At 38.5% G+C, this 21,318-nt stretch overlaps 1 protein-coding gene across 5 annotated transcripts in view; it reads left to right on the plus strand.

Annotated features, from left to right (window-relative positions):
* The first annotated feature begins 3,533 nt into the window (after positions 1 to 3,533).
* The window catches only part of gria2a (glutamate receptor, ionotropic, AMPA 2a), a 59,515-nt gene continuing 41,730 nt past the window's right edge, over positions 3,534 to 21,318 (plus strand). For all 5 annotated transcript variants that reach the window (XM_052127220.1, XM_052127216.1, XM_052127217.1 and 2 more), the window contains exons 1-2: positions 3,534 to 3,830; positions 4,065 to 4,205. In XM_052127220.1, coding sequence (XP_051983180.1) covers positions 3,758 to 3,830; positions 4,065 to 4,205 — 214 coding nt within the window. In that variant the 5' untranslated portion in view covers positions 3,534 to 3,757. The remainder of the gene's footprint in view (positions 3,831 to 4,064; positions 4,206 to 21,318) is intronic.

Raw genomic sequence — 21,318 nt, forward strand, 5'->3', positions numbered from 1 at the left:
TGTTCAGGCAGTTCTGGCTCGTGCTGCTATATCTCTTCTGACTCATCTGAATGATGGGGTGTGTTCCATTCAGAAGTGATCATCCCTATTCCCTATCCCCTTTAAAGACTTTACCCACCATTGTGAGAGCTTCAAAGGGCTGAAAGGTGTGGGGCTCAGAAATAGTGGTAATTTGGTCATTTTATTGTAAATTCTGATTGTTATGACCCTATAGCTTGGCTACCATTATTATTCTCCCATTGAAAGGTCCTGTGAAGGCATCATGTAACCCCTTTAGACTTACCCCTTAGAGTAGTTTATATTAACACAATTTTTAAATGATCTAAGAGGCTCTTTTTGAATGTTCATGATTACAAACTTCAGCAGTCAAAATTTACACACAAGCCCTTTAATCTGCTATAAGATGCTCTCTTTCTTTCTTTCTTACTTTCTTTATCTTACTATAAGCCCTTTAAACATTTCTAACTTCAAGCATTTAAAACTACTTTAAACTTTAAATTTTGTCAAACCAACATTATAGATTGTCTTGACAAACTTGACATTTCTAAGTCAGTACTTTTATACCACACAAAATAAAATATCAATATCTTCTTTTTCCCAACCACCTAAGCCCAGTTCTTTTTTTGTAATATTGGGGAGGAATGCAGTTATGAATAGTATAATAAATGTTTTTGTTCAATGACACTTTTCATACAAAGCATAATAATAGTCAGAAAATGTCCATTTTTAAAGAGTGGCAATTTTTTTTTATTAGAAACAGGAAGGCAAAAGGGTCCTTTAAGCAGGCTGGGGGCCCTCTTAGTCACAGGGCCCTACTGAGTGGGCCTTGTATAAGCTGACAGCTGTGGGGGGGGGGGGGGTCACAAAATCAAGTGTATATAAACAATTGTTTTCTTTGGCATTTAGAAGCTGCTAGTTTAGGGCCTGTGAGGAGTCTGTTTCTCAAACTAGAGACTGTGATTTACTTGTATTTTTGTTGTGCATCTGGTCATCCACTTCCCTCTCTATTCTAGTTAGAGATTCTTTTTCAAAATAGTAATGCATGGAATAGCCTTCATCTCTCTAAATTAATAGACTTTAGGAGAAAATTGCATGAAAAATTAGTTTTTTTTTGCTTTTTTTAAAACCAAAATTTGACTTGCAAGTGTTAATCAACATGTAAGAACTCAATACCTCAGCAAATGTGGAAAACCCCCCCACTATATTTTAATTTCCGCGTGGAAGTGCAAACATTTTCAATTGTTCTAATAATAAGAACATTTACTTGAGTAATTAGCACTTTAGAATGCCTTTGTAAGGAACAGGTGACACAGTATATTTTTGCCATCATGGGTAAAGAAAAAATTTAATAAATAAATAAAAAAATGTCAAACCGTAATAATAATTTGCCATTTTTGGCAGTATTTTGGAGCACTTTAATGCATCCTTGGTGAAAGGAAGCTTCAATTTATTTCAAGAACAAAAATGTATTTGTGTTCTAAAAATGGAAGCATATATAGTTACTATATATTATATAATTTTTATAACGTAACTTTTAACATAATTACTAGGGCTGTCAATCGATTACAATTTTTAATCAAATTAATTACACGGTGTCCCGATTAATTAATCATGATCAATTGCATTTAATGCTTGTGTAGCATTTCGGGTGCATTGCGTCATATACATAAATGTTTTAGGTCACTGTGTCAAGTTAAATATTGTTTAATACTTAGAACACAGCTTGAGATCTCTTAGTTCGGATTTGCACTCCATGTAACTCAAAGTGTTTTGAACACAAGAATGAAATGCTTGTCTGCTGCTGGATGGTTGTTTTCTTCACTGTATAAACTGTGTGTTGCCCACACATCCGAAGTTTCACTCTGGAGTAAACAGGTGGTACTACAAGCTTGCATTTCTCAGGAATTTTCCTTATTACGATTAATTGCGTGAATTTTTTTTAACGCATTATTTTTTATAAAATTCATCGCACTGAATTAACGCGTTAAATCTACAGCCCTAGTAATTACTTGAGTAGTTTTTTGGCAAACTACTTATTTACTCTTACTTGAGTCATAATATTTTTCAGTACATCTACTTGCACTCAAGTGAATAATTTCTTCAGTAGCAGTAATTTACTTAAGTAAAACAAATCAGTACTCTTTCTACCATTGGGGTACTGTCACTTTCTATAAAATTATCGACTAAATGACAACTTTGTACACTTGGATTCTACACATAAATATAAACGTGAACATGTTATTTAACATATATTTAATAAAATAACAATGTAATTACAAATAATGAACATAACATAATATATTACTAGAGTAATACCAGTGTTAAGTGCATTGAACACCATAGTAAACATATATGGGTCGTATAGGACACACATTTGCATTCTAGGTGTAGTGATGCAAATTCTCTAATGATTAAAAACATATTTCACAAAATATTAAATAAGTCAGTTTGCATGGTCAAAGACACCCTAATTGAGCAATAGGCCTACCTGGAGTGGCAGATCCAAGTTTCACGGACATGCAATTTTTGACCCACATATGCATTCTAGAGTTAAATCAATTGTTTTTCAATAACTCTCAATGAGCATGTTTACATGCACAGCAATATGCTGACTTCTCTCTAAAATCAGTTTATTTAAAAATCGGACAAGGCAAGAAACTGGGTAAGGAGTTTAAGTGGCATGTGAAATCGGCATAATGGCCGTAAATCTACCCGTGTCATTTGGGTTATTCTTAAGCGGTTTATGGCCTTCACGGCACGGTGTATTGCGTTTACATGACCGCATGCATTGTCCGCTTATTAAGCATAATCGGTGTAAGAACGTGCATGTAAACGTGCTCAATGAAGAGAAGGGATAGTAGGCTATTTTGGCAAAAAAAAAAAGCCCCATTATTGCAGATATAGAGGTCCTCTTGTATGAAGACCCACATTTGATTTAAAAGGCAACCGAAAAGACAGGTTGGCAGAGGAGGAAGATTCAGAATTCTTATACTGAAACAAATATGCAGATAGGGCCTATGCAAAGTGGGCCCAAATTTACTGCTCCAATCACAAGATTCATCTGTTAAATATGGCTCTATTAACATTGTAGCTCCAAATACAGTTAATAAAAGGAGGAAAACCTTCCAGCTGTTGTAAAATACTTGCCAAATGAAGTGACACTTTCAGCTGAAGTGTTTATTTTAACTCAGCATAATGTTACTCAAAGAAATGTCTTGTTATATCAGAAGTATGTACATATGGTGACAAATTGGGATTGCATTTGTATTGCAGGGGCACATCTGTTACACATTCATAACTATATTAAAAAATAATGTAGTATATCAGATTGCAGAACAAGATCCTCCAGTAAATGGCAATCTTTATCGCTATGCCATTATCCAAATCGCCAAGCAGCTGCAGCTGATCAATTTATCATGTCCCTTTGCGGCCGCGCGCCACCAATCTCCATGCGTTAAAAACAAGGGCAGCTTCGGCTCCTCTCGGCTATTTCCGTCTTCATCAGTATTCTTACTGTGTCCGTTGAGTTGGAACGATTCTCAGGGACGGAGCCGCAAAGGAGGAGGGCAAGACTCCCGCATCATCGCGCGCGCTCTCCCTCTCTTCACCTCCGCGGTACCGGAGCTGATTTAAATAGACTACGTTTTTTAACTGTGGTAAATTTTATCATGTGTCGACACTATATGGTGTCCGCTGTTTTGTGAACAGTGCCAGTGTGGTGGATGTGGTTGCGTCACGCGTGCAGAAGCAGAAGACGATGATTTTGTCGGGTTTTCTTTTCCCCGCTTTATGGGGACTGGCGCTCGGCGGTTCTCCAAGCGTCCAAATCGGTGAGCGCGCTCCACATGTCTACGCCTTAAATCACAGTCATTCATTTCTATTTAATACCTTTGACAACGTAAATTGTGAGCCAAGCGTCCTCTTTGCTGTTGTACCATGTGAGATTTTGAAAATCAGCTTTAAAAAATGTCGTCGTACCATCATTGAAATGGCAGACGTCATTCTTAATTATTCTTTATTATTAACTGTTTTAACGTTTGCTTGTTTTTTTGTTCTTTTTGCAGGTGGCCTGTTCCCGAGAGGAGCAGATCAAGAGTACAGCGCGTTTCGAATCGGAATGGTTCAGTTCGGCACGGCCGAATTCCGACTTACTCCTCACATTGATAATTTAGAGGTGGCCAACAGCTTCGCTATAACAAATTGCTGTAAGTCAAGATTGAGTTTTGTTCCCTTGCTACTTGCATTCAAGCATTTACTCATAGTTTTAAATAGGCTATGGCACATGTGTGACCAGACGGCACATTCCTTCCCTGTTTTGTTCATTCGTCCACCTCCAGTGATGCCCTGTTAAATTTGACAGGTTTGGTGTGTTATTCCCTGATGAGTTAACACAGCATAGCTATCGCCTACGTTCATTCAGGCGTTCTATTATTAACGCTTGTGTGTTATTCATTCGTTTACGCAATCCATTAAAGAGCACTGGCTGGATGTTGCCACACTCAGCCAGCTAGATTCTAAAGAAACTGAGTTGTAATAGGCTACATTTATTTCTGGTTGCCTGGATGTAAACTGTAAAATGGTCGTTATATAAACTATTTATTTATTTATTTTTGGACTGCGATAATTGGCATTCGCGGGAGCAGCATGATGTTGGTTTCCACAGTAACGGAGGAGAAGAGGAGATGGCCCCGTTTAACCAGCAACTGCACCATTCGATTAAAAATGAATCAGTCGAATAAAGTATTAAGTGTCGCCTGTGGAATGATTTGACTGCCACATTTTTGCATTTGATCGGCTAAATATTATTCAAGGGTATGTGACAAATGATGGTACGGGCGTAAAAATGGACCTCGCGTGCTTCCCTCCCCCACACATCTGACATCTGAGACATGAAGAAAACTGAACGATGAAACGCTCTGTTCCAAATATGCGATTTATTATTAGTGCGTGTGCGTTTGAGAACACATAACGGGTTGTAAGAAAGGAATGTTGTCCACAATGCTGCTCTGGAATCTAACAATAGATTGTTTTTTTTTTATGAATACTGTAGGTAAGATTGTATGGTTACATTAAGATACGTTTTGTCTTACATTGTAGCCTATAGTACAAGACCTACTTTCTAAATAGAAATCTATACAAATGAAAATGGCTATATTTACAATAGCAGGCTAACTTGTTTTTTCACTGAGGCCTCTCAAGTGTCAGGCGCGCATCTGAATGGTCCATGGAGACACTTGGTTTGGCCTCTTCAGTGTTGTTTCCACTCAATCTAATAAACTCAACGAGCTGTCTCTGGGTGGGCATGGCTCTTTTTAATGTAGAACACTGGCGAGCATCACTGCGACAAGTCTGAGTCACATCGGCTTCAACCGCCGCTGATTCATGCGAATGGCCTGCCCGCCCCCACGTCCCCTCCTCACGCACGCATACCTCTGTAACATGCACAGAGAATCTCATTGATACAATAGGCTTCACGTGCATAATGTTGGAATCTGCTAGGTTTTGAGATGGAATGAATGTTTACTGCTTTCATGGCCTGCAAAATCTAAGTTTTTAGCACCTGAAAGATGAGTAGGCGGCATATAGGCCAAATATGTTGTCTTATTTTATGTGAGGAAAGACAGTATCATTGAAAATATAGAGGCTGGTGTGTGTGACTTTTTGTATGTGCACTCCACAAGTGTGCAAACATGCTTAGGAATGCAGAACGCTGTATATTTAATGCATACAAGAGATTGCCATTGCTGTGAGTTGTCAGCCAGGCACACACACATGCAAGTATATGCATGTTATTGAACAGGCTCTTTTTTGATTGATGATGTAGTTATGGCAAGGAACACATTGCCAGAAATACTGGCCGCTATTGACACAATTAAGGTGTAACCTACATTATTAGTTGTTTTGAGCCTTGAGGTGATTTAAGTAACTCAGTAGAAACACTGCATAATACAGATATGAGCCCTATAATTTTGAAAGACAGTAGGGGTCTGATACAGTATGTTCAGACCCCCAACCCCCCATACGAATAAATAAATAAAATTAATACACTGTAAAAAAAAAAAGACACTTTTGTCAGATAAGCTCAATATTAAAAGTTGATTGAACTATCTAATGTCGGAAAAAGTGAGTTCACTTAAAACAATCAATTAAGAGCAACTTACATTTTTAAACAGTGATCACATACAATATCAAGTTTGGTGATGAAGGTAGAACACTGAGGCTTTTGAGCATGGTCAGTTTGATCACTGACCCTCCAACACCCCCCTCTTTGGAAACTTTGTGCACCTTTGTGAAATGGAAGTTTAAATGTTGTTGTAAGTCTATAAAGCCAGGCTCTACCATGGAAAATCTGGAAATATCTGGGAATTTAAATCTTTGATTTCGACTTGTATCTTTAAAGATGTTTTCCATTTGTTAAAGTCATAGAAAGGTCTTGAAAATTCTTGGGGCAAAATCTGGGGGAACTTGTAAGGCCGTTCCTGACCGTCCCGGCCTAATTTAACCCCTGAGTATGCTATATTGAAACAGTGTATAGTCTTTTAATCTCTTGCTGAAACAGTTAAATTACACATATTAGTCATTTTTGTAACCTCACAGAATTACTTTACTATAATATATATAATTTTAACTTGGCTTAGGGCTTGGCGATATGACTTTATCATGGCAAAGATATAAAGTGTCAATCAATAAGAGGTTCCGTATCAGGAATATATCCATATGTAAATATCCATGTGCACAGCTATACCTACATGGATATTTACAGGAGAGCTCAAAGCAGGATCACTCGTGCTAATCAATAATTTTTGACCCAGGAAAACCCTGAAAAAACATCTCTCAGAACAGGACGACTCCCAAACAAGTCAAGAAAATGAAGAGGAGCTTGTTATTAAAACAGGTGTGACATCTGTGGTGTAGGTTCACAAAAGCCAACAAAGAGCAGATAAATTTAATCTTCAAACTGTGTCGCATGATGATACTCACTTGTAATACAAGCAATTTTATTTATTTTCTCAAATGGAGCATGCTAAAGCATATTAATTTGGTCATATGTTTTTATATTTTTAGTTAATATTTATTTTTTGCAAGAAGTGTTTACATAATTTTTGATATTTTCTGCAAGAAGTGTTTATTTTCGTTGGATGTTTTCATAATTTTTTTTATTTATACATAATTTTCTTTTTGGCATTGCTTTGGGAAGATCTTGAATTTGAGGAATTTATTTTATTGGTCAACAACATATCAGACTGAAATGTGGCATAATGTGAAATTTAGCATTATGGTAAGAATTATTTAAAACCATGTTGAGTGTGTGTTTTTTTTATTTTATTTTACTTGGACTATTGTCAAGTTCAAAATAAAAAAGAAAATTATGTAAGATGAAGTATTTCATTCACTGACTGGATTATACAAAAATATACCTATTTTATATTTTCTTATTTTATTTAACAATTTGTACATTTAATATATTAACCAATTTTCATTGATTTCTCCCTAAAAAAATTTATAATGCAATATATACACCAGTTAGTTCCGGTCCTTAAATCCGATTGGACGAGAGATGTTCCATGAGCACTGATGGTCTGACAGCATCAGCACTGCTTCACTGTGTGTGTATCACTCCGCTTGTGTTCCTTCTGTTCTAAACTTTAAGTGTAAGAGCAGTGCATATCAGTTAGGAGTCTTTATTTTTGAAATTACATATGTTAGCCAGCAGGTGGTGGCAAAACGATCATTTTAGTGGATAATATGAGCCAGTTGGTTAATGTAAAGTGATTCCGTTAGTCATTGTTTACATAGCAAAGAGCTCCGTGATCGCTCGTATTACCACTACATTACTTAAGCTAGGACATTGTTTTAAACAGCTTTAAATTAACAATTTCAGGATTAAGGCTCATCGCAGCTGAGAAACACAATGGGCTGTTTGATTACAGAACTTGAGGCGCTTACCAGTGTGTATCCAATTTTCCACATTGGATACACACCTTTTAAAATGGTGGAGGACATCGCTCTCTCTGTAATGAATGACTCTTGTGCGGCTACCACAAAATAGGGAGAAATACCCCCGCTTGGACGCTATTTTTCCACTGAGAAAGCTGACATTCCGAACGCTGACATCATCTCTGCTTGGGAGTGGCAACAGTTGATCGCACATGCTCCATCTCTCTCTCTATCTCTCTCTCACACACACATGCACACACACGCACACACACACACACACACACACACACACACACACACACACACACACACACACACACACACACATATATTAATCCATCCTTGTTTATCCAATAACTTGTTAGAAACAGCACAATCCGTGATGTTATTTCTGAAGTGAACTTTTTGAATGAATAATGAAGGCTTGAACGCATCATTTGTTTTGAACTAGCAACTGCAGATTCTGATCCGTCGCTTAAGAAAATAGTTCCATGCACAAATGCATTTTTATGACTGTACTTGGTTTTTCCTTTTTTATTTTATTTACTTGTCAATTGAACTGTTGTATATAAGCAATATCACACTTGCAATCATGCTATATGGCCCAACATCAGCACTGCTGTAATTACCTACGGGACTCGGCCTGCAGCCGAATCACAGCAGTGCAGATGTAGGGCCATATTGCACTCTTGCTCGTGTGATATTACATAAATATATCATTATCATGTTTATGAATTGCTCATATTGGGATATAAGATTTTGATCATATCGCCCACCTATAACTTGGCTTGTTGTACTTATTGTGACACTTTCCGGGTGTAATGAACACTCTAGGTCCAACAAAAATGTCTAGGTTACGGATGTAACCTCCATTCCCTGATTGAGGGAACGAGACGATGTGTCGAAGAAATGACACTAGGGGTCTCTCTTGAGCAGGTATAAAGGGAGGGAAATGCATCTGTTTCATTTAGGATTTTTCTGAGGAGCCGACAATGAGGTTCGGCTGCAACAGTGGCTCGGTTCAGCGACGTGGCCGGGAGGACACAACGTCTCGTTCCCTCCATCAGAGAATGGAGGTTACATCCGTAACCTAGACATTCCCCGTCTGTCACTCACTTCGACGTTGTGTCGAAGAAGTGACACTAGGGGTCCAATTTAAATCACGCCATGTGCTGAGCCGTGTACGTGTAATGCTGACACAGGAGCGGGCAGGTATTTTACGTGCCAAAGCGACCGGCTGTGTCTGGCTGCACGTACCCTTCCCCAACGCCCCATAAAATCGTCAAAGCCTTCTGGTTCTTTACCCACTACAGGGGGGAACAAGGTGACGTGCCAAGCATGGGTGCAGGCCTGTCCAGTGGTGCTGTAGGCTTTGGAGGTCAGTGAAGACGTCATCCTACAGGCCTTGGAGGGGAGCACAGGGCGACCCCGCCAGGTGGTTACGTTCTCGGGGCACAGGTGGATCGCAACCGCTCTGTCCACCTTGGGGACCGCCGTGTACCCGTGGACCGCTCCGCCGTCAAGGGTAGTGAGAGCGGATGAGCGAGAGGCCTTGTGACGTGTGGAGAAGGGTGTCCTCCATGAACTCGTCATCTCATCAGGCACTTCCGGGAAGAAAGGGATTTGTGGGGGGTGCGTGGCTGTGTGCAGCACGCAGACCCGAGGAACCAATCATCCAGCCGCGGAGGCTGTGGGGAGGACGGAGGGTTCCAGTCCAGCCCCACGCTGACGGATGCCCGGGAAAGCATGTCGGACATCTGGGCGTCAGCCTCAGACTGGGCATGTGGCCAGAAAGTGGCAGCCCAGTCGAGTCATCCGCATCAGACGCCGGACCACTCTCCGATGCAGTGGCGAGGTCATCTGGCTCGGGGGGCTCAAGAGGAAAGGCAGGCTGGCTGTGAGGCGAGCCGCTGTTGCCTCGAGCCCGGACGGAAGTCAACAAGCGTGCCGGGGGGCGGATGGTTCGCGGGGACGTACCCAGCGAAACCAAGCCCGCTGCCATCCCCAAATCGCCTCCATCGCAAGCCGGGTCATCCTCAATCCCGTGGGAAGAAGGAGCGACGCGGGGGGGCGGCTGGAGTGGCGTTCCTTCTGAGGAATATTTTGATAAAATAAAATGCTGCACAACAGAGCTTCACAGTATTTATGAAAATATTAATGGGAAAAAAATCTGATTACCTGTGGCACAAGGCTGTTATGGCTGAATCACCACATGCTGATAAAACACTTGCATTTGTGATATTGCCTACAGATAATAATAATAGTAATAATAATAATAATAATATTAAAACAACCAAATAACATTATATAATTTTTATTGTAGAATAAGTATTATTGCTACTTTTTTAATATTAAATTAATATTAAAATAAAAATTTTCACGCATCCATTTCAATAGAGCTTTCATGTTAGCGGGACTTTTATTTTGACAGACCTTTGAGTTCTTCCTGTTTTTTGGGTTAGTTATATCAAGCTTCCCATTAGTGCTGGGATAATCCTATCATAACTCTTGAGCTGAAATCTCCAAGCAGCACTGGAGGAGTTCATTTAAGTGTTAACACTTAAACAGCCGTTTATACTATAAACACACTGCATGAAAATGAAGAATCAGTAGCATGTGTTGAGTTTGTGTGAGTGTGTGCGCATGCGGCACCTCTTGTTCATACTGTAGTGTGCAGCGCATGTGACTGTATATTATTTAATTAAATTACATCCTTCTGCTGTTTAATGATCCCATTTGGCCAAATCCAGAGGTTTTTTATTTTATTTTCAATTTGTCATTGGTTTCTTAAAACTGTCACATCTCATATCTTTTTGGTAATGACAGCATACTGTAATATAGTACCGAAATTAGCAACAAGATGATATCATACCATTTCTACAATGACATCAAACTGCACCTCTATTGTTGCTGAAGTTGCGTGGGGTGTAACGATGGTGAGGATATGATAATTTTCATAGGGACAACCCGGGTTCTAATCCACCTTTTGAACCACTTTTTTCCCCAATTTTTTTCCTGTCTCCATTCTTAATTTAATTTAATATTACTTATAATAATAAAATAAAAATAATATAAAGGTTGATTTCCTCACAGTGCATGGTGAAGATCGGGGAGTTGAGAGAAAAGTTTGATCCGAATAAAATGTATCATGGTTTTACTATAGTTATATTATAGTAACCATGTTTTTTGACAGAAGCCATAATTTAAATGCAATTAACCATTGTGTAACTACAGTAATATAGTGTTAATATAGTAACTTATTTACGATTTATTTATTGTTTTGGTTACTATAATTTGTCTTCCAAATACTATGGGGATTCTATGGTTTCTGTAGTTTTTATTTCACTTTTTGGTTGCTAAAATATCTTTCTTTGACTATCGTGAGCAGTGCGTTAATTATTGATGAAGATATGAATGCAAGTTTCATTCAGCTTGAGAGATTTTTTCCTAATGACCCTACATTTGAATTATTGAAATGAAAGTAATGTATGAAGTGGAATACAAATTTGAATGGTTAAAGCTGCTGTTACATAATGCTGTGATAAGTTCCACGTGATGCGTGAAAATGGTGGTTTCGGATGGCACATATACTGTATGTGATCAGCATTTATTAAGTAATCAATCCACTACATGGACAAACACCAGCTTGCTGAGGGTGCTATGATGTTGATGTGTGAGTTGTATATGCGCATGCTATATTAAAGATATTCACATCAGCACGTCCAGAAGGGGTGTAGAGGATTTAGTGCTGAAGACAGGATGAAAAATGAGTGACTGAGCACTTTCTTTCCCTTACTGACAGTCCTTCAATCCCAACAATTTGCAATCACCTTGAGGAACAGAAGGGGGGTCAAGGAAAGCAGGGGTTCATTCAAAAGGGCCAGTTAATCAGGAGATGTACAAAGTTGACATTTGAATGAGGAATGTGTGACGTTATGTGATGATTTGGTGCTTTGCAGTGTGAAGGCTGTTTTAAAGTCATTACAATGTTTGTGTGCCTGCAAGGATAACCTGATGAGATGAAGCATGTTTTTGAAGGTTAAAGATAATTTTCTGTTGTCAGAAGGTGAATGAGGCCATCAATCAGTCAAATGCCAGGGGAAAAGAAAAGAGCACTAAGCACATGCAGGGAGAGAAGACATGATTTCACACTGTACACGCACCTTCTCTTGTCCATCTTTATTGCCATTTATCAACAATAACGCCCGTTTCACACATACTCCATTTGCAGTGCGTATGCGGTATGTATGCGGTGCGTATACGGTACAGGAACAGCACGCGCTATAGTGCTTTCACATATGCTGCGTTTGCAGTGCGCTACTGATCCGCAGTTTCTGTGTGCCACAAAATCAAAAATATGTAAGTAATTTTTATTTTAAATCCAAACGTTAACTTTGACATTGTTTAAGACATTGAAACAGTGTGAAAATTAATTTTAATCATTGTGATTCTTTGTTTTACATGTAGTTCGAGTTGTTGACAGCAGAAAAGCTATCACACTATATCTGTTGCTAAGGAGGAGAAGAATGAGACACATTTGCGTTCACGCTGTCTTTTTTTAGGGTAAAAAAATCATATATGATGGCATTTTGCAACTTTTGGGACTTTAATCATACTTTTTTGTTTTTCTTTACCCTGTAATTTAGTAACTGTAGAACACATTAACTGAAATTATGCGTATATGATGAAATTATTACAGTTTCTTGTCAATCTATGTCTATTTGAATGTGAACAATGCGCTGCCACTTTAATTCAGTGCGGTGCAGCACAGTAAAAATAGACTTGCAACTGGAACGGATCGACGGACTGCATCCGCGTGCAGTGTAAAAGCTCTAACCTGTTAACATCGGTACGGAAAAAAATACGCACCTCATACGCACTGCAAACGGAGTATGTGTGAAACGGGCGTAAGCATGGCCCAGTGCTAGTGTGAAGGAGTTTCAGGCCAGTTGACAGAAATGTCATCAAATTTTTCTTGCAAAGTTAAACATTTGGTGTTCTTTGATAAATTCAACCTGGTTTCATAGAATCACATAACTATAGACCAATCCTTTGGCAACGTCACCACTTACGGAAAAAGAATTTCTAGGATTCTCATAGACAGCTGTGGCTTCAAGTCATCAACAGAGCTGACATCACCGAGGAGATAATTTCAACCCACTGCTTTGCAGCAAATATATAAAATGAACATTATAATGTTAACAACTCTTATTATACGGTGGCCTGGAATACTCGATTCTGATTGGTCAGTGGTGCCATCTAGTGGTCTGTTATTGCTCTGTAACCACAGCAGCTCCATGCATCAGACCGCTCATCTATGTCCTTACAAGCCGTCTCTCCTGCTTCTTTGATCGCTGTGTGATCTCTTCAAGTAAGTTAATAAAACATTTTCAACTCAAATCAATATTTCATGTCCATTTATTTGTTTATTTGGCAAGTAGTCTTCTAAAAGCTTGGATAATGAGGAGGCAGATGGCCATTTTCGCAAAATAAACACCAACAGAAAACTCTGATGCAAACCGGAGGTTGATTTCAGCTGTTCAGCGATTTTTTTCTCGCATGATTACACAATTTCAATACAAATCAAAACGTCATGTCCATTTATTTGTTTATCTGGCAAGAAGTCTTGTAATAGGCTGAATAATGTGCTGAATAATGATTTCTTTCTTTTGAAATTACATAATTTAATTTATGTCCATGTATTTATATGGTTAGTAGTCATGTAATAAGCAAAATAAACCCCTTAAGGGTGATACAAGACCCCTCCAATTCACGTCGGGGCCCTGATCACCCTGTCAGGGTTTCTTGTACAATAACAACTGGCTGACTGTACATTATCCCTTACAAAACATTGTAATAATTAACCCGACTTGCAGCACTGATGCAGAGGTTCGAGCCAAACTCCACCGAAAATATAAACAAGGATTTTAGTGAATGTAAAGCATTCTGGTTTCACTTTAATTTAATGATTGTGTAATGGAAAATGTTATTTGTCATTGTGGGTTCACACATGCTGTGTTAAGGACACACAGTGACACCGAGGAGCCCTGTGTCATGCCTGAGATGATAGAATGAAGAAACACTGAATCTCTAAGGTCTTTCTTCATGTGAAATAATGGCTTGTGTGTTTAATTGGAGAGCCTTAAAGTAATGTGTATAAAAGTGATGAATTTTGGATCGAAAATTTATTCAAATTATTGAATATTGAGTACCTAAAACGGACAATTAATCGTCATAATCGTGAGAGCCCTAAAATAAACAATGAATCGTCACAATCACTATTATTTTCACAATTAATTGCCAGCCAAATTTTATAATCGTGTCAGCCCTAAGCATTGGACTTGTGTTGCAAAGGACTAAGGTACAATTCCTGAAGAGCATGCAAGTTAACACATGAGTCCAAAGTGTCATGGAAGCATCACAAAATTACGTGGTTGCTTCAGCAATTGCATTATCTGACATTTGCGTTTTATGATACAATCAGTTAAGTTTACTGTAGATTTTAGGTTTAGGGTAGGAAAGTTGGTTTTGCTGAATCTCGAGAGAACAAAAGCTTCACCTGTTTAGAGCCACACTAAAGAACCACGTAATATCATTTTACAAAATTGTTGCCCCAGTTACTTAATTTTCTTGCGGTCAGGCTGGAAAAATGTTACATTGTTTAATATGTAGGTAGTGTTATATAACTGGCTGACATTTTGTCGAAGTTGCAAGAATGGCTTGTGATAGGAAGTGTCAGTTAGAATGAGTAGAAAATTATAAACAGTGATGTGATTGCACCATATGTCAGTTTTCCAGGAATCTTTATTGTTGAGCCTTGAATGTGTTCATTTACTGTGGAGTTGCTTGTATGTGTGTTAGATTGAACATTCATGAAATATTCAATGAGCTGCTCTGTTTATGAAATTTGAGAGACAATTGTAAGCTCTAAGAAAGTGACATTGTTTGTCCAAGTCATAAACTCTCAAATTATAAATGACTGGGGTAGAGCAATATGATAATGCCCAGCACCAAAAGCAATGCAAAAGCAAACATAGTTGAATGAATGTCTCGATCTTGATCTCTGCATAAACACCTGGAATTTCTGATTACCACTGATTGATGTATGGCTGTCTTGACAATTGACTTTAATGTGTATGTGAACAAGAGTTGACAGATATTTCTGATGTTCCAGTTTTCCACTCTTCATTAGTCTGGAAATTCATAAAATTACAATAACAAAAATTGTCTTTATGTCCATTTTGCGGCAAGGTAAAAAAAAAACAAAGTCTCTAATTAATTTGGGAACTGAAGTTGTCCGTAATTTCCGGACTATAAACCACAACTTTTTTCCCACGCTTTGAACCTCGCGGCTTAAACAACGACGCGGCTAATATATGGATTTTTCCCGCTTTCAAACTGTATTTAAAAAAAAAAAAAAACATTCTGTGACGTGCTCAGTTTTTTGGCGGCATGAAGCTTTCATTAGACCAATGAAATTGCAGAACGGGTTAAGGTCAAACAACTTTTTTGTTTACTGTTTAGATTAAATCGAGCGCGCTCAAACTTCCCATCATTCTGATTACGGTAGTCATTTTGTCACCCTCAAGACACGGAGAAATGCATATGATGCAGCTTTCAAGTTGAAGGCGATTGATCTGGCTGTTGGAAAGGAAATAGAGCTGCTGCACGGGAGACGTTGGAAACAGCAGCGTGATGAATTGACTCAGTGCAAAAAGACAACTAAAGCTGAGGCTATTCAACTCCGACGCCGAAGGAGATGACTTCAGTGGTTTCATGTGCACAAGAGGAGGAAGATAGTGACCAATGACTTTCTTGCTAGGCTACTGTTTACTGCTAATTTTTTATTTTTTGTTACAAGCCGTGTGTGGCAGCGGGGGCGTGGTCAAGCGCCCGTCCGGGAGAGAAAAGCGGGAAGGGCGCTTACACCTGAGCTAATGTCTAACACCTGTGTCTAATTTCAGTAAGCGTGGGGAGAGCGGCATAAAAAGGCAGCAGAGAGAGTGAGTGACAGACAGACACACGTCAGTCTAGTGTTGGCGCATAGAAGACCAAGAATTGAGAAACTTTATAAAATTTATTGTAAACATTGCTGTGGCCATTAAAAGCCTTACCTGGAACGTCAAGTGCCCTGCTTCACTTGTCCTTCTTGGGAAAACTGTCACACTGGCACCAGTGTGACAGTTTTCAGCACTTGATGTAAGCGCCCTTACCGCTTTTCTCTCCTGGACGGGCGCTTGACCACGCCCCCGCTGCCACACCTTGTTTCGTTAAAGCCTATTTATTTGTGTTACAAGCCGTGTTTTGTTAAAGCCTGTGTGAAGTTAATTTGTTTCAATGTACCGGTAGGCACCTGCGGCTTATTTATGTTCAAAATAATAATATTTTAAAAATTCAGTGGGTGCGGCTTATATTCAGGTGCGCTCAATAGTCATGGGGTGTACCATTTCCTACAGTCATGGAAAATATTTATCTTACATACTTTTTTGGAATGATTAGAAAATTATCAAAGTAAATACATGGTTTGCTAATTAATCAATCATATTAATCACGAATAATTGCAAATATCAATAGATAATTCAAAGACATAACAATCATAGCATACAAGCACTGAATACAAAAGTGGCTTTAGAAGTCAATATATTGTTTTTTTTATTTCCATATCATTGGACATTAATCTATCACTGGCCTACAGTCAATCGAAATACATTTTGCAATCGAGTTTGCTAATCTGTTCATGGTAGATTTAGGAGTCTCTCACAATGGAACACACAGTCTGTGCTATTTTTAATTGTTGGTCTATGTACATATGAGTCAGACTGAAGTCTTTGGTTGTTGCATTGTGTCTTTCTGTTTCTTCTTGTTTTTCTTCAGTTTTTTGTGTAATGAATGCACATTGTAAGATGTCAACTTCTTAAATGTGTTATTTTAAGACATGTAAATTTTGTTAATACTATAATTGCAATTACAAATAATTACTAATTATTTTAAATCAACATCCCTGATATTTTGTTTAATTTATTATCGTCACTCCCAAGTTATAAATAAAGTTATTTTTATTTATATAGCACTTTTCACAACACACATCGTTTCAAGGCAGCTTTACAGAAAATCATGCAATAAAATAAATAAATAAATGAAACTATAATATCTATGTAGTCTTAGAGTGATCGTTGTGTAGTTTGATTAAATATGATTTCAAATTGTGTATAAAAATTTAATGATTAAATAATCATTGTATTTAGAGCTCCAGTGAGCAAGCCGAACGCGACTGTAGCAAGGAACACAAAACTCCATAAGATATTGGTTAAGGAGAAAAATAACATTGGGAGAAACCAGACTCACTCTGATTACAGTTAAAGAATACACTGTAAAAAATTCTGAAATTGTAACAGTAAAAGACTGTAAAAATGCTAATTGATTAATGAGTAGTAACTGTAAAATATACAGTAAATTATTTTTATATATTTTAAAAGACAATACAGTCATTTTTCCAGTACATTGTTTAGATGTAAAAAGTATGATTATGTTTACCAAGAAAGTTCATGTACTTATTACAGTAAAAAAAACAGTAATCGGGCGTTCCCAGAATTCCCTGTGTGACCCAATACATTTCATTATATTTTATGGGAATAGTTATGTTTCTTCTTATTTTTAATATCAGTTACATACATTGGGGTGTTCTGTTTTATATTTGATGTAGTTTAGTTAATGTTTACTGCATTATATTAAATTCACATGTGATAACCTGATGGTGTTCAGTGTTTGTGTGACACTGAGCACTGTCTCTACATGTTTAATGGTCATTGCTCCTGGAAAAGCCTCTATCGTTGAACTTCATGTCATTATGTGCCCTTCTGTATTTTTTTTTTTTTTTTACAGTGCCATCGTAGTCGTGTAAATTACAACAGATTTTAACTGTAAAATTCACTGGTTCTTCTGTACATTTTTACTGTATTTTTGACATAATTATTCTGGCAACCCCCAGTTTTTTTTTATTTTTTATATACAACAGGATTTTCTTTTTTGTTTTTTATAGTTTATGCATTGGAACATGCATGTTTTCTGGTCATCATTCACAGTATGAACACATGACAAATTCCCATACTGAAATTCCCTACTGTACTGACTGCTAATTTAGACAGCTAGAGCAATTGACACACAAATGAATCCCCAGTGCATGTATGCAGCCCCACTCATCCACAGGAATATCTCTTAAGCCCTGATGTGTGGCAGTGCCAGCTCAGAGACAGCAGCAGGAACAGCATGGTCTCTTGCTCATATTAAGTCTCATATTTAGTTTTATGGCTGCATGAATGTACACTGTGCAGATTAATCTGTGTGAACAGGGACAACAAGTTACAGCACGGTTTATGACGATTTTTCAGTCCAATAATTGTACATACTGTCCATATGTGAAAAAACATATACATAGTAGAACAAATATGTAAATGTGCAATCATATATAGTATTGCATATTCGTGTTTTAAAACAGGGAAGCTAAATAGGCCATCTAAATATACCTCTCCATCCCTTAAACAAGCAAAGTTAAACCAAAGAAAGAAAGAAAGAAAGAACAACAACCATTAAAACATGAAGTTTTATGAAGCATCCAGAGTTTTTTGTAATCAGAAGATATAAAAAAATGATCTATAAAGACGCATTATCAGGCTACATTGATATCCAGTGGTGGAACTGGATACACTGTAAAAAATATTGTGCTGGTTTTCTAAAAAAAAAAATTGAGGCAACTATTTGGATCAGCTTTTTGAGTATTTTGAACTTAACAAATTTTTTGTTTGACATACCTCTGAGCATGAGAAAAGGTCAATGAGAAATTGGCAGAAAGAATTTGCATGTCCCTACCCCAGACATACGGGTATAAAAGGAGGGAATCGTGCATTTGTCCATTCAGATTTTTTCTTCGGAGCCGAGCGGTTGTGTGATCAGCGAGCTGAGATCACTTCTGCTCCACTCACCTATGCAGAGCATTTGCTGTTGTATTTACGGCACATATCAGCGGCTTTCTCCATCTCAGCACATCAGTGCAGCTTTGCCCACTGGGCGCTTCGACAGCGCTTCTGAAAGAGCTATTTTCTCTCACTAAAAGAGTTTAATTTCTCTAAAAGAGCACACACAGCAGGCGTTGAATGTCCTTTTCAGGACGCATCTTTTTAAGTATGCCCTTCCACCTCTGTGTAGTTCCTTGATGCGGTCGATATCTCTCCACTCCTGACGGTCATAGACGCTGCCAAGTGTGTCTGGGCCGCGATCACACTGAGGCGGCGTTTGTGGATGATTCTTGTTCTCACTACTAAGTTCTTGAACTTAACCATGGCAACGTTGCAGTCGTGGCTTTCCTTCCTAAAAAGGAATGCCACTCCAGCTGCCCCCCACGTTGCTCCTTCTTCCCATGGAATAAAGGACGACCCGGCTGGCGATGGAGGCGATTTGGTTATGGCAGCGGGCTCGCCCCCAGGCACGCTCGTTGACTTCCGTCCGGGCTCGAGGTGAGAGCAGCTCGCCTCACGGTCAGTCTGACTACTCCCTCGGACCCGGCGAGTTGGATGATAAATTCACCGCTGCATCGGAGAGCATCCTGGCATCTGCCGTGGAAGACTCGACTGGGCTGCTGCCCAGATGGCCGACATGCTTGCCCGGGCTGCGTGAGCATAGTGTTGGACTGGAACCCTCCGTCCTCCCCGCATCCCTCACAGCTAGACGATTGGTTCCTTGGGAACTGGACTGGAACCCCCCTTTCTTCCTTTCTTCCTGGAGGTGCACGATGAGCTGACGAGGTCATGGAGGGTACCTTTACTGCCCGCAACCGAACTCCTCGCTCATCCGATCTCACTACCCTCAGCAGCGGAACGGCCCACGGGATCTCGGTGGTCCCACAGGTAGGTGCGATCCACCTGTGTCCGGAAAATGCTGCCACCTGTCGGGATTGCCCGGTGTTCTCCTCAAAGGCTTGTAGGATGACGTCGTCACTGACCTCCAAAGCCTATAGCACCACCGGACAGGCCGCCTCCACCCTGCATGCTTTGGCCCTCCTGCAAGTCCACCAGGCCAAGGCACTTAACCCTCTGGGGTCTGAGGGTGTTTTGGGCCCTGTAGAATTTTGACATGCCTTGACATTTGTGCTTTTTCCAGTTGCTTAAAAACATATTAATGGCTAATGTCTGATAACACTGTATGCAGCACAAACTGGGCTACAATAATATGTGAGCAACATGTGTGTACATATTTGTATTTTTGAGAAAATAACGTTTATGCGTGGTTTTTGAAAAAATATATTTTTTCAAAGTCATTGAAATAAGGCCATATAACACAAACTAAATATTTTTCCACAAGCCTTTTGAGAACTGGATCTTGTAGCCTAGAGTTTTTGCTACATAATGATGTGAAAACCATCCTGATCACTCATTCATACAAAACAATATAGTAATTTTACTTTTGTAAGACACTTTTAGTATTAGAAAGGTCATATACGAAAAGGCGTGAACTATCATGAATATTGATTGTAATTCACACCTGAGGAGACAAAGACCCCTCCCATGGGCCTATCAATGAGGAATGTGACAGAAAGAGAATGAATGCGAGGAGACTTAATGATCAAAATCAAGTTTAAAGTTAAAAGAAGTAATCTGACTATACATTTTCTTTACATAAAGACTTTACTTAATTTTAGACCTACATTAAAAGAAGTCTCTTCTGCTAAACAAGACTGCAATTATTTGTTCCAAAATACAATAAAAATAGTGATATTGTGAACTCTTTTTACAATTTAAAAGAACAGTTTTCTATTTGAATATATTGTAAAATGCAATTGTGATCAAAGCTGAATTTTCAGCATCATTACTGTAGTCTTTAGTGTCACATGATCCTTCAGAAATCATTATAATATGCTGATTTTCTTATATGGGCATATTTATAGTGCATTTTACTCATTTAACCTGAACACATATTTGCAAGCATAAGCTTCATTTATGATGAGGCAGCATAAACACTAGTTAAAATCTAATCTAAACATTCATATAAATGTTATACCATATTACATATCATATTTATATTATACAGCATACAATTTAAATGCCTGCTTTAGCAGAAACAACATTTAAATGTAACTAAATCTTGCCTATAAGGACATATTTCAAATTTCAATACTCGGAATCCTTGCTGGAAACAGACCCACCAGTAAAAAATGCATTAGAGATAATTAGCTGAGCCAGGAGAAACTGTACATCGCTAAGTTTCATACAGATTACATTGCAGGAAAATATTTGTTTTAAATTTGAATTGTTTTATTATCCACCAGAACACACCGGCATGTCAGACGACCCCAGAGGGTTAAAGATCTGCATACGTTTTCAGCGGTGA

This window comes from Xyrauchen texanus, chromosome 5 (genome assembly GCF_025860055.1).
Source record: "Xyrauchen texanus isolate HMW12.3.18 chromosome 5, RBS_HiC_50CHRs, whole genome shotgun sequence".
NCBI lineage: Eukaryota > Metazoa > Chordata > Actinopteri > Cypriniformes > Catostomidae > Xyrauchen > Xyrauchen texanus.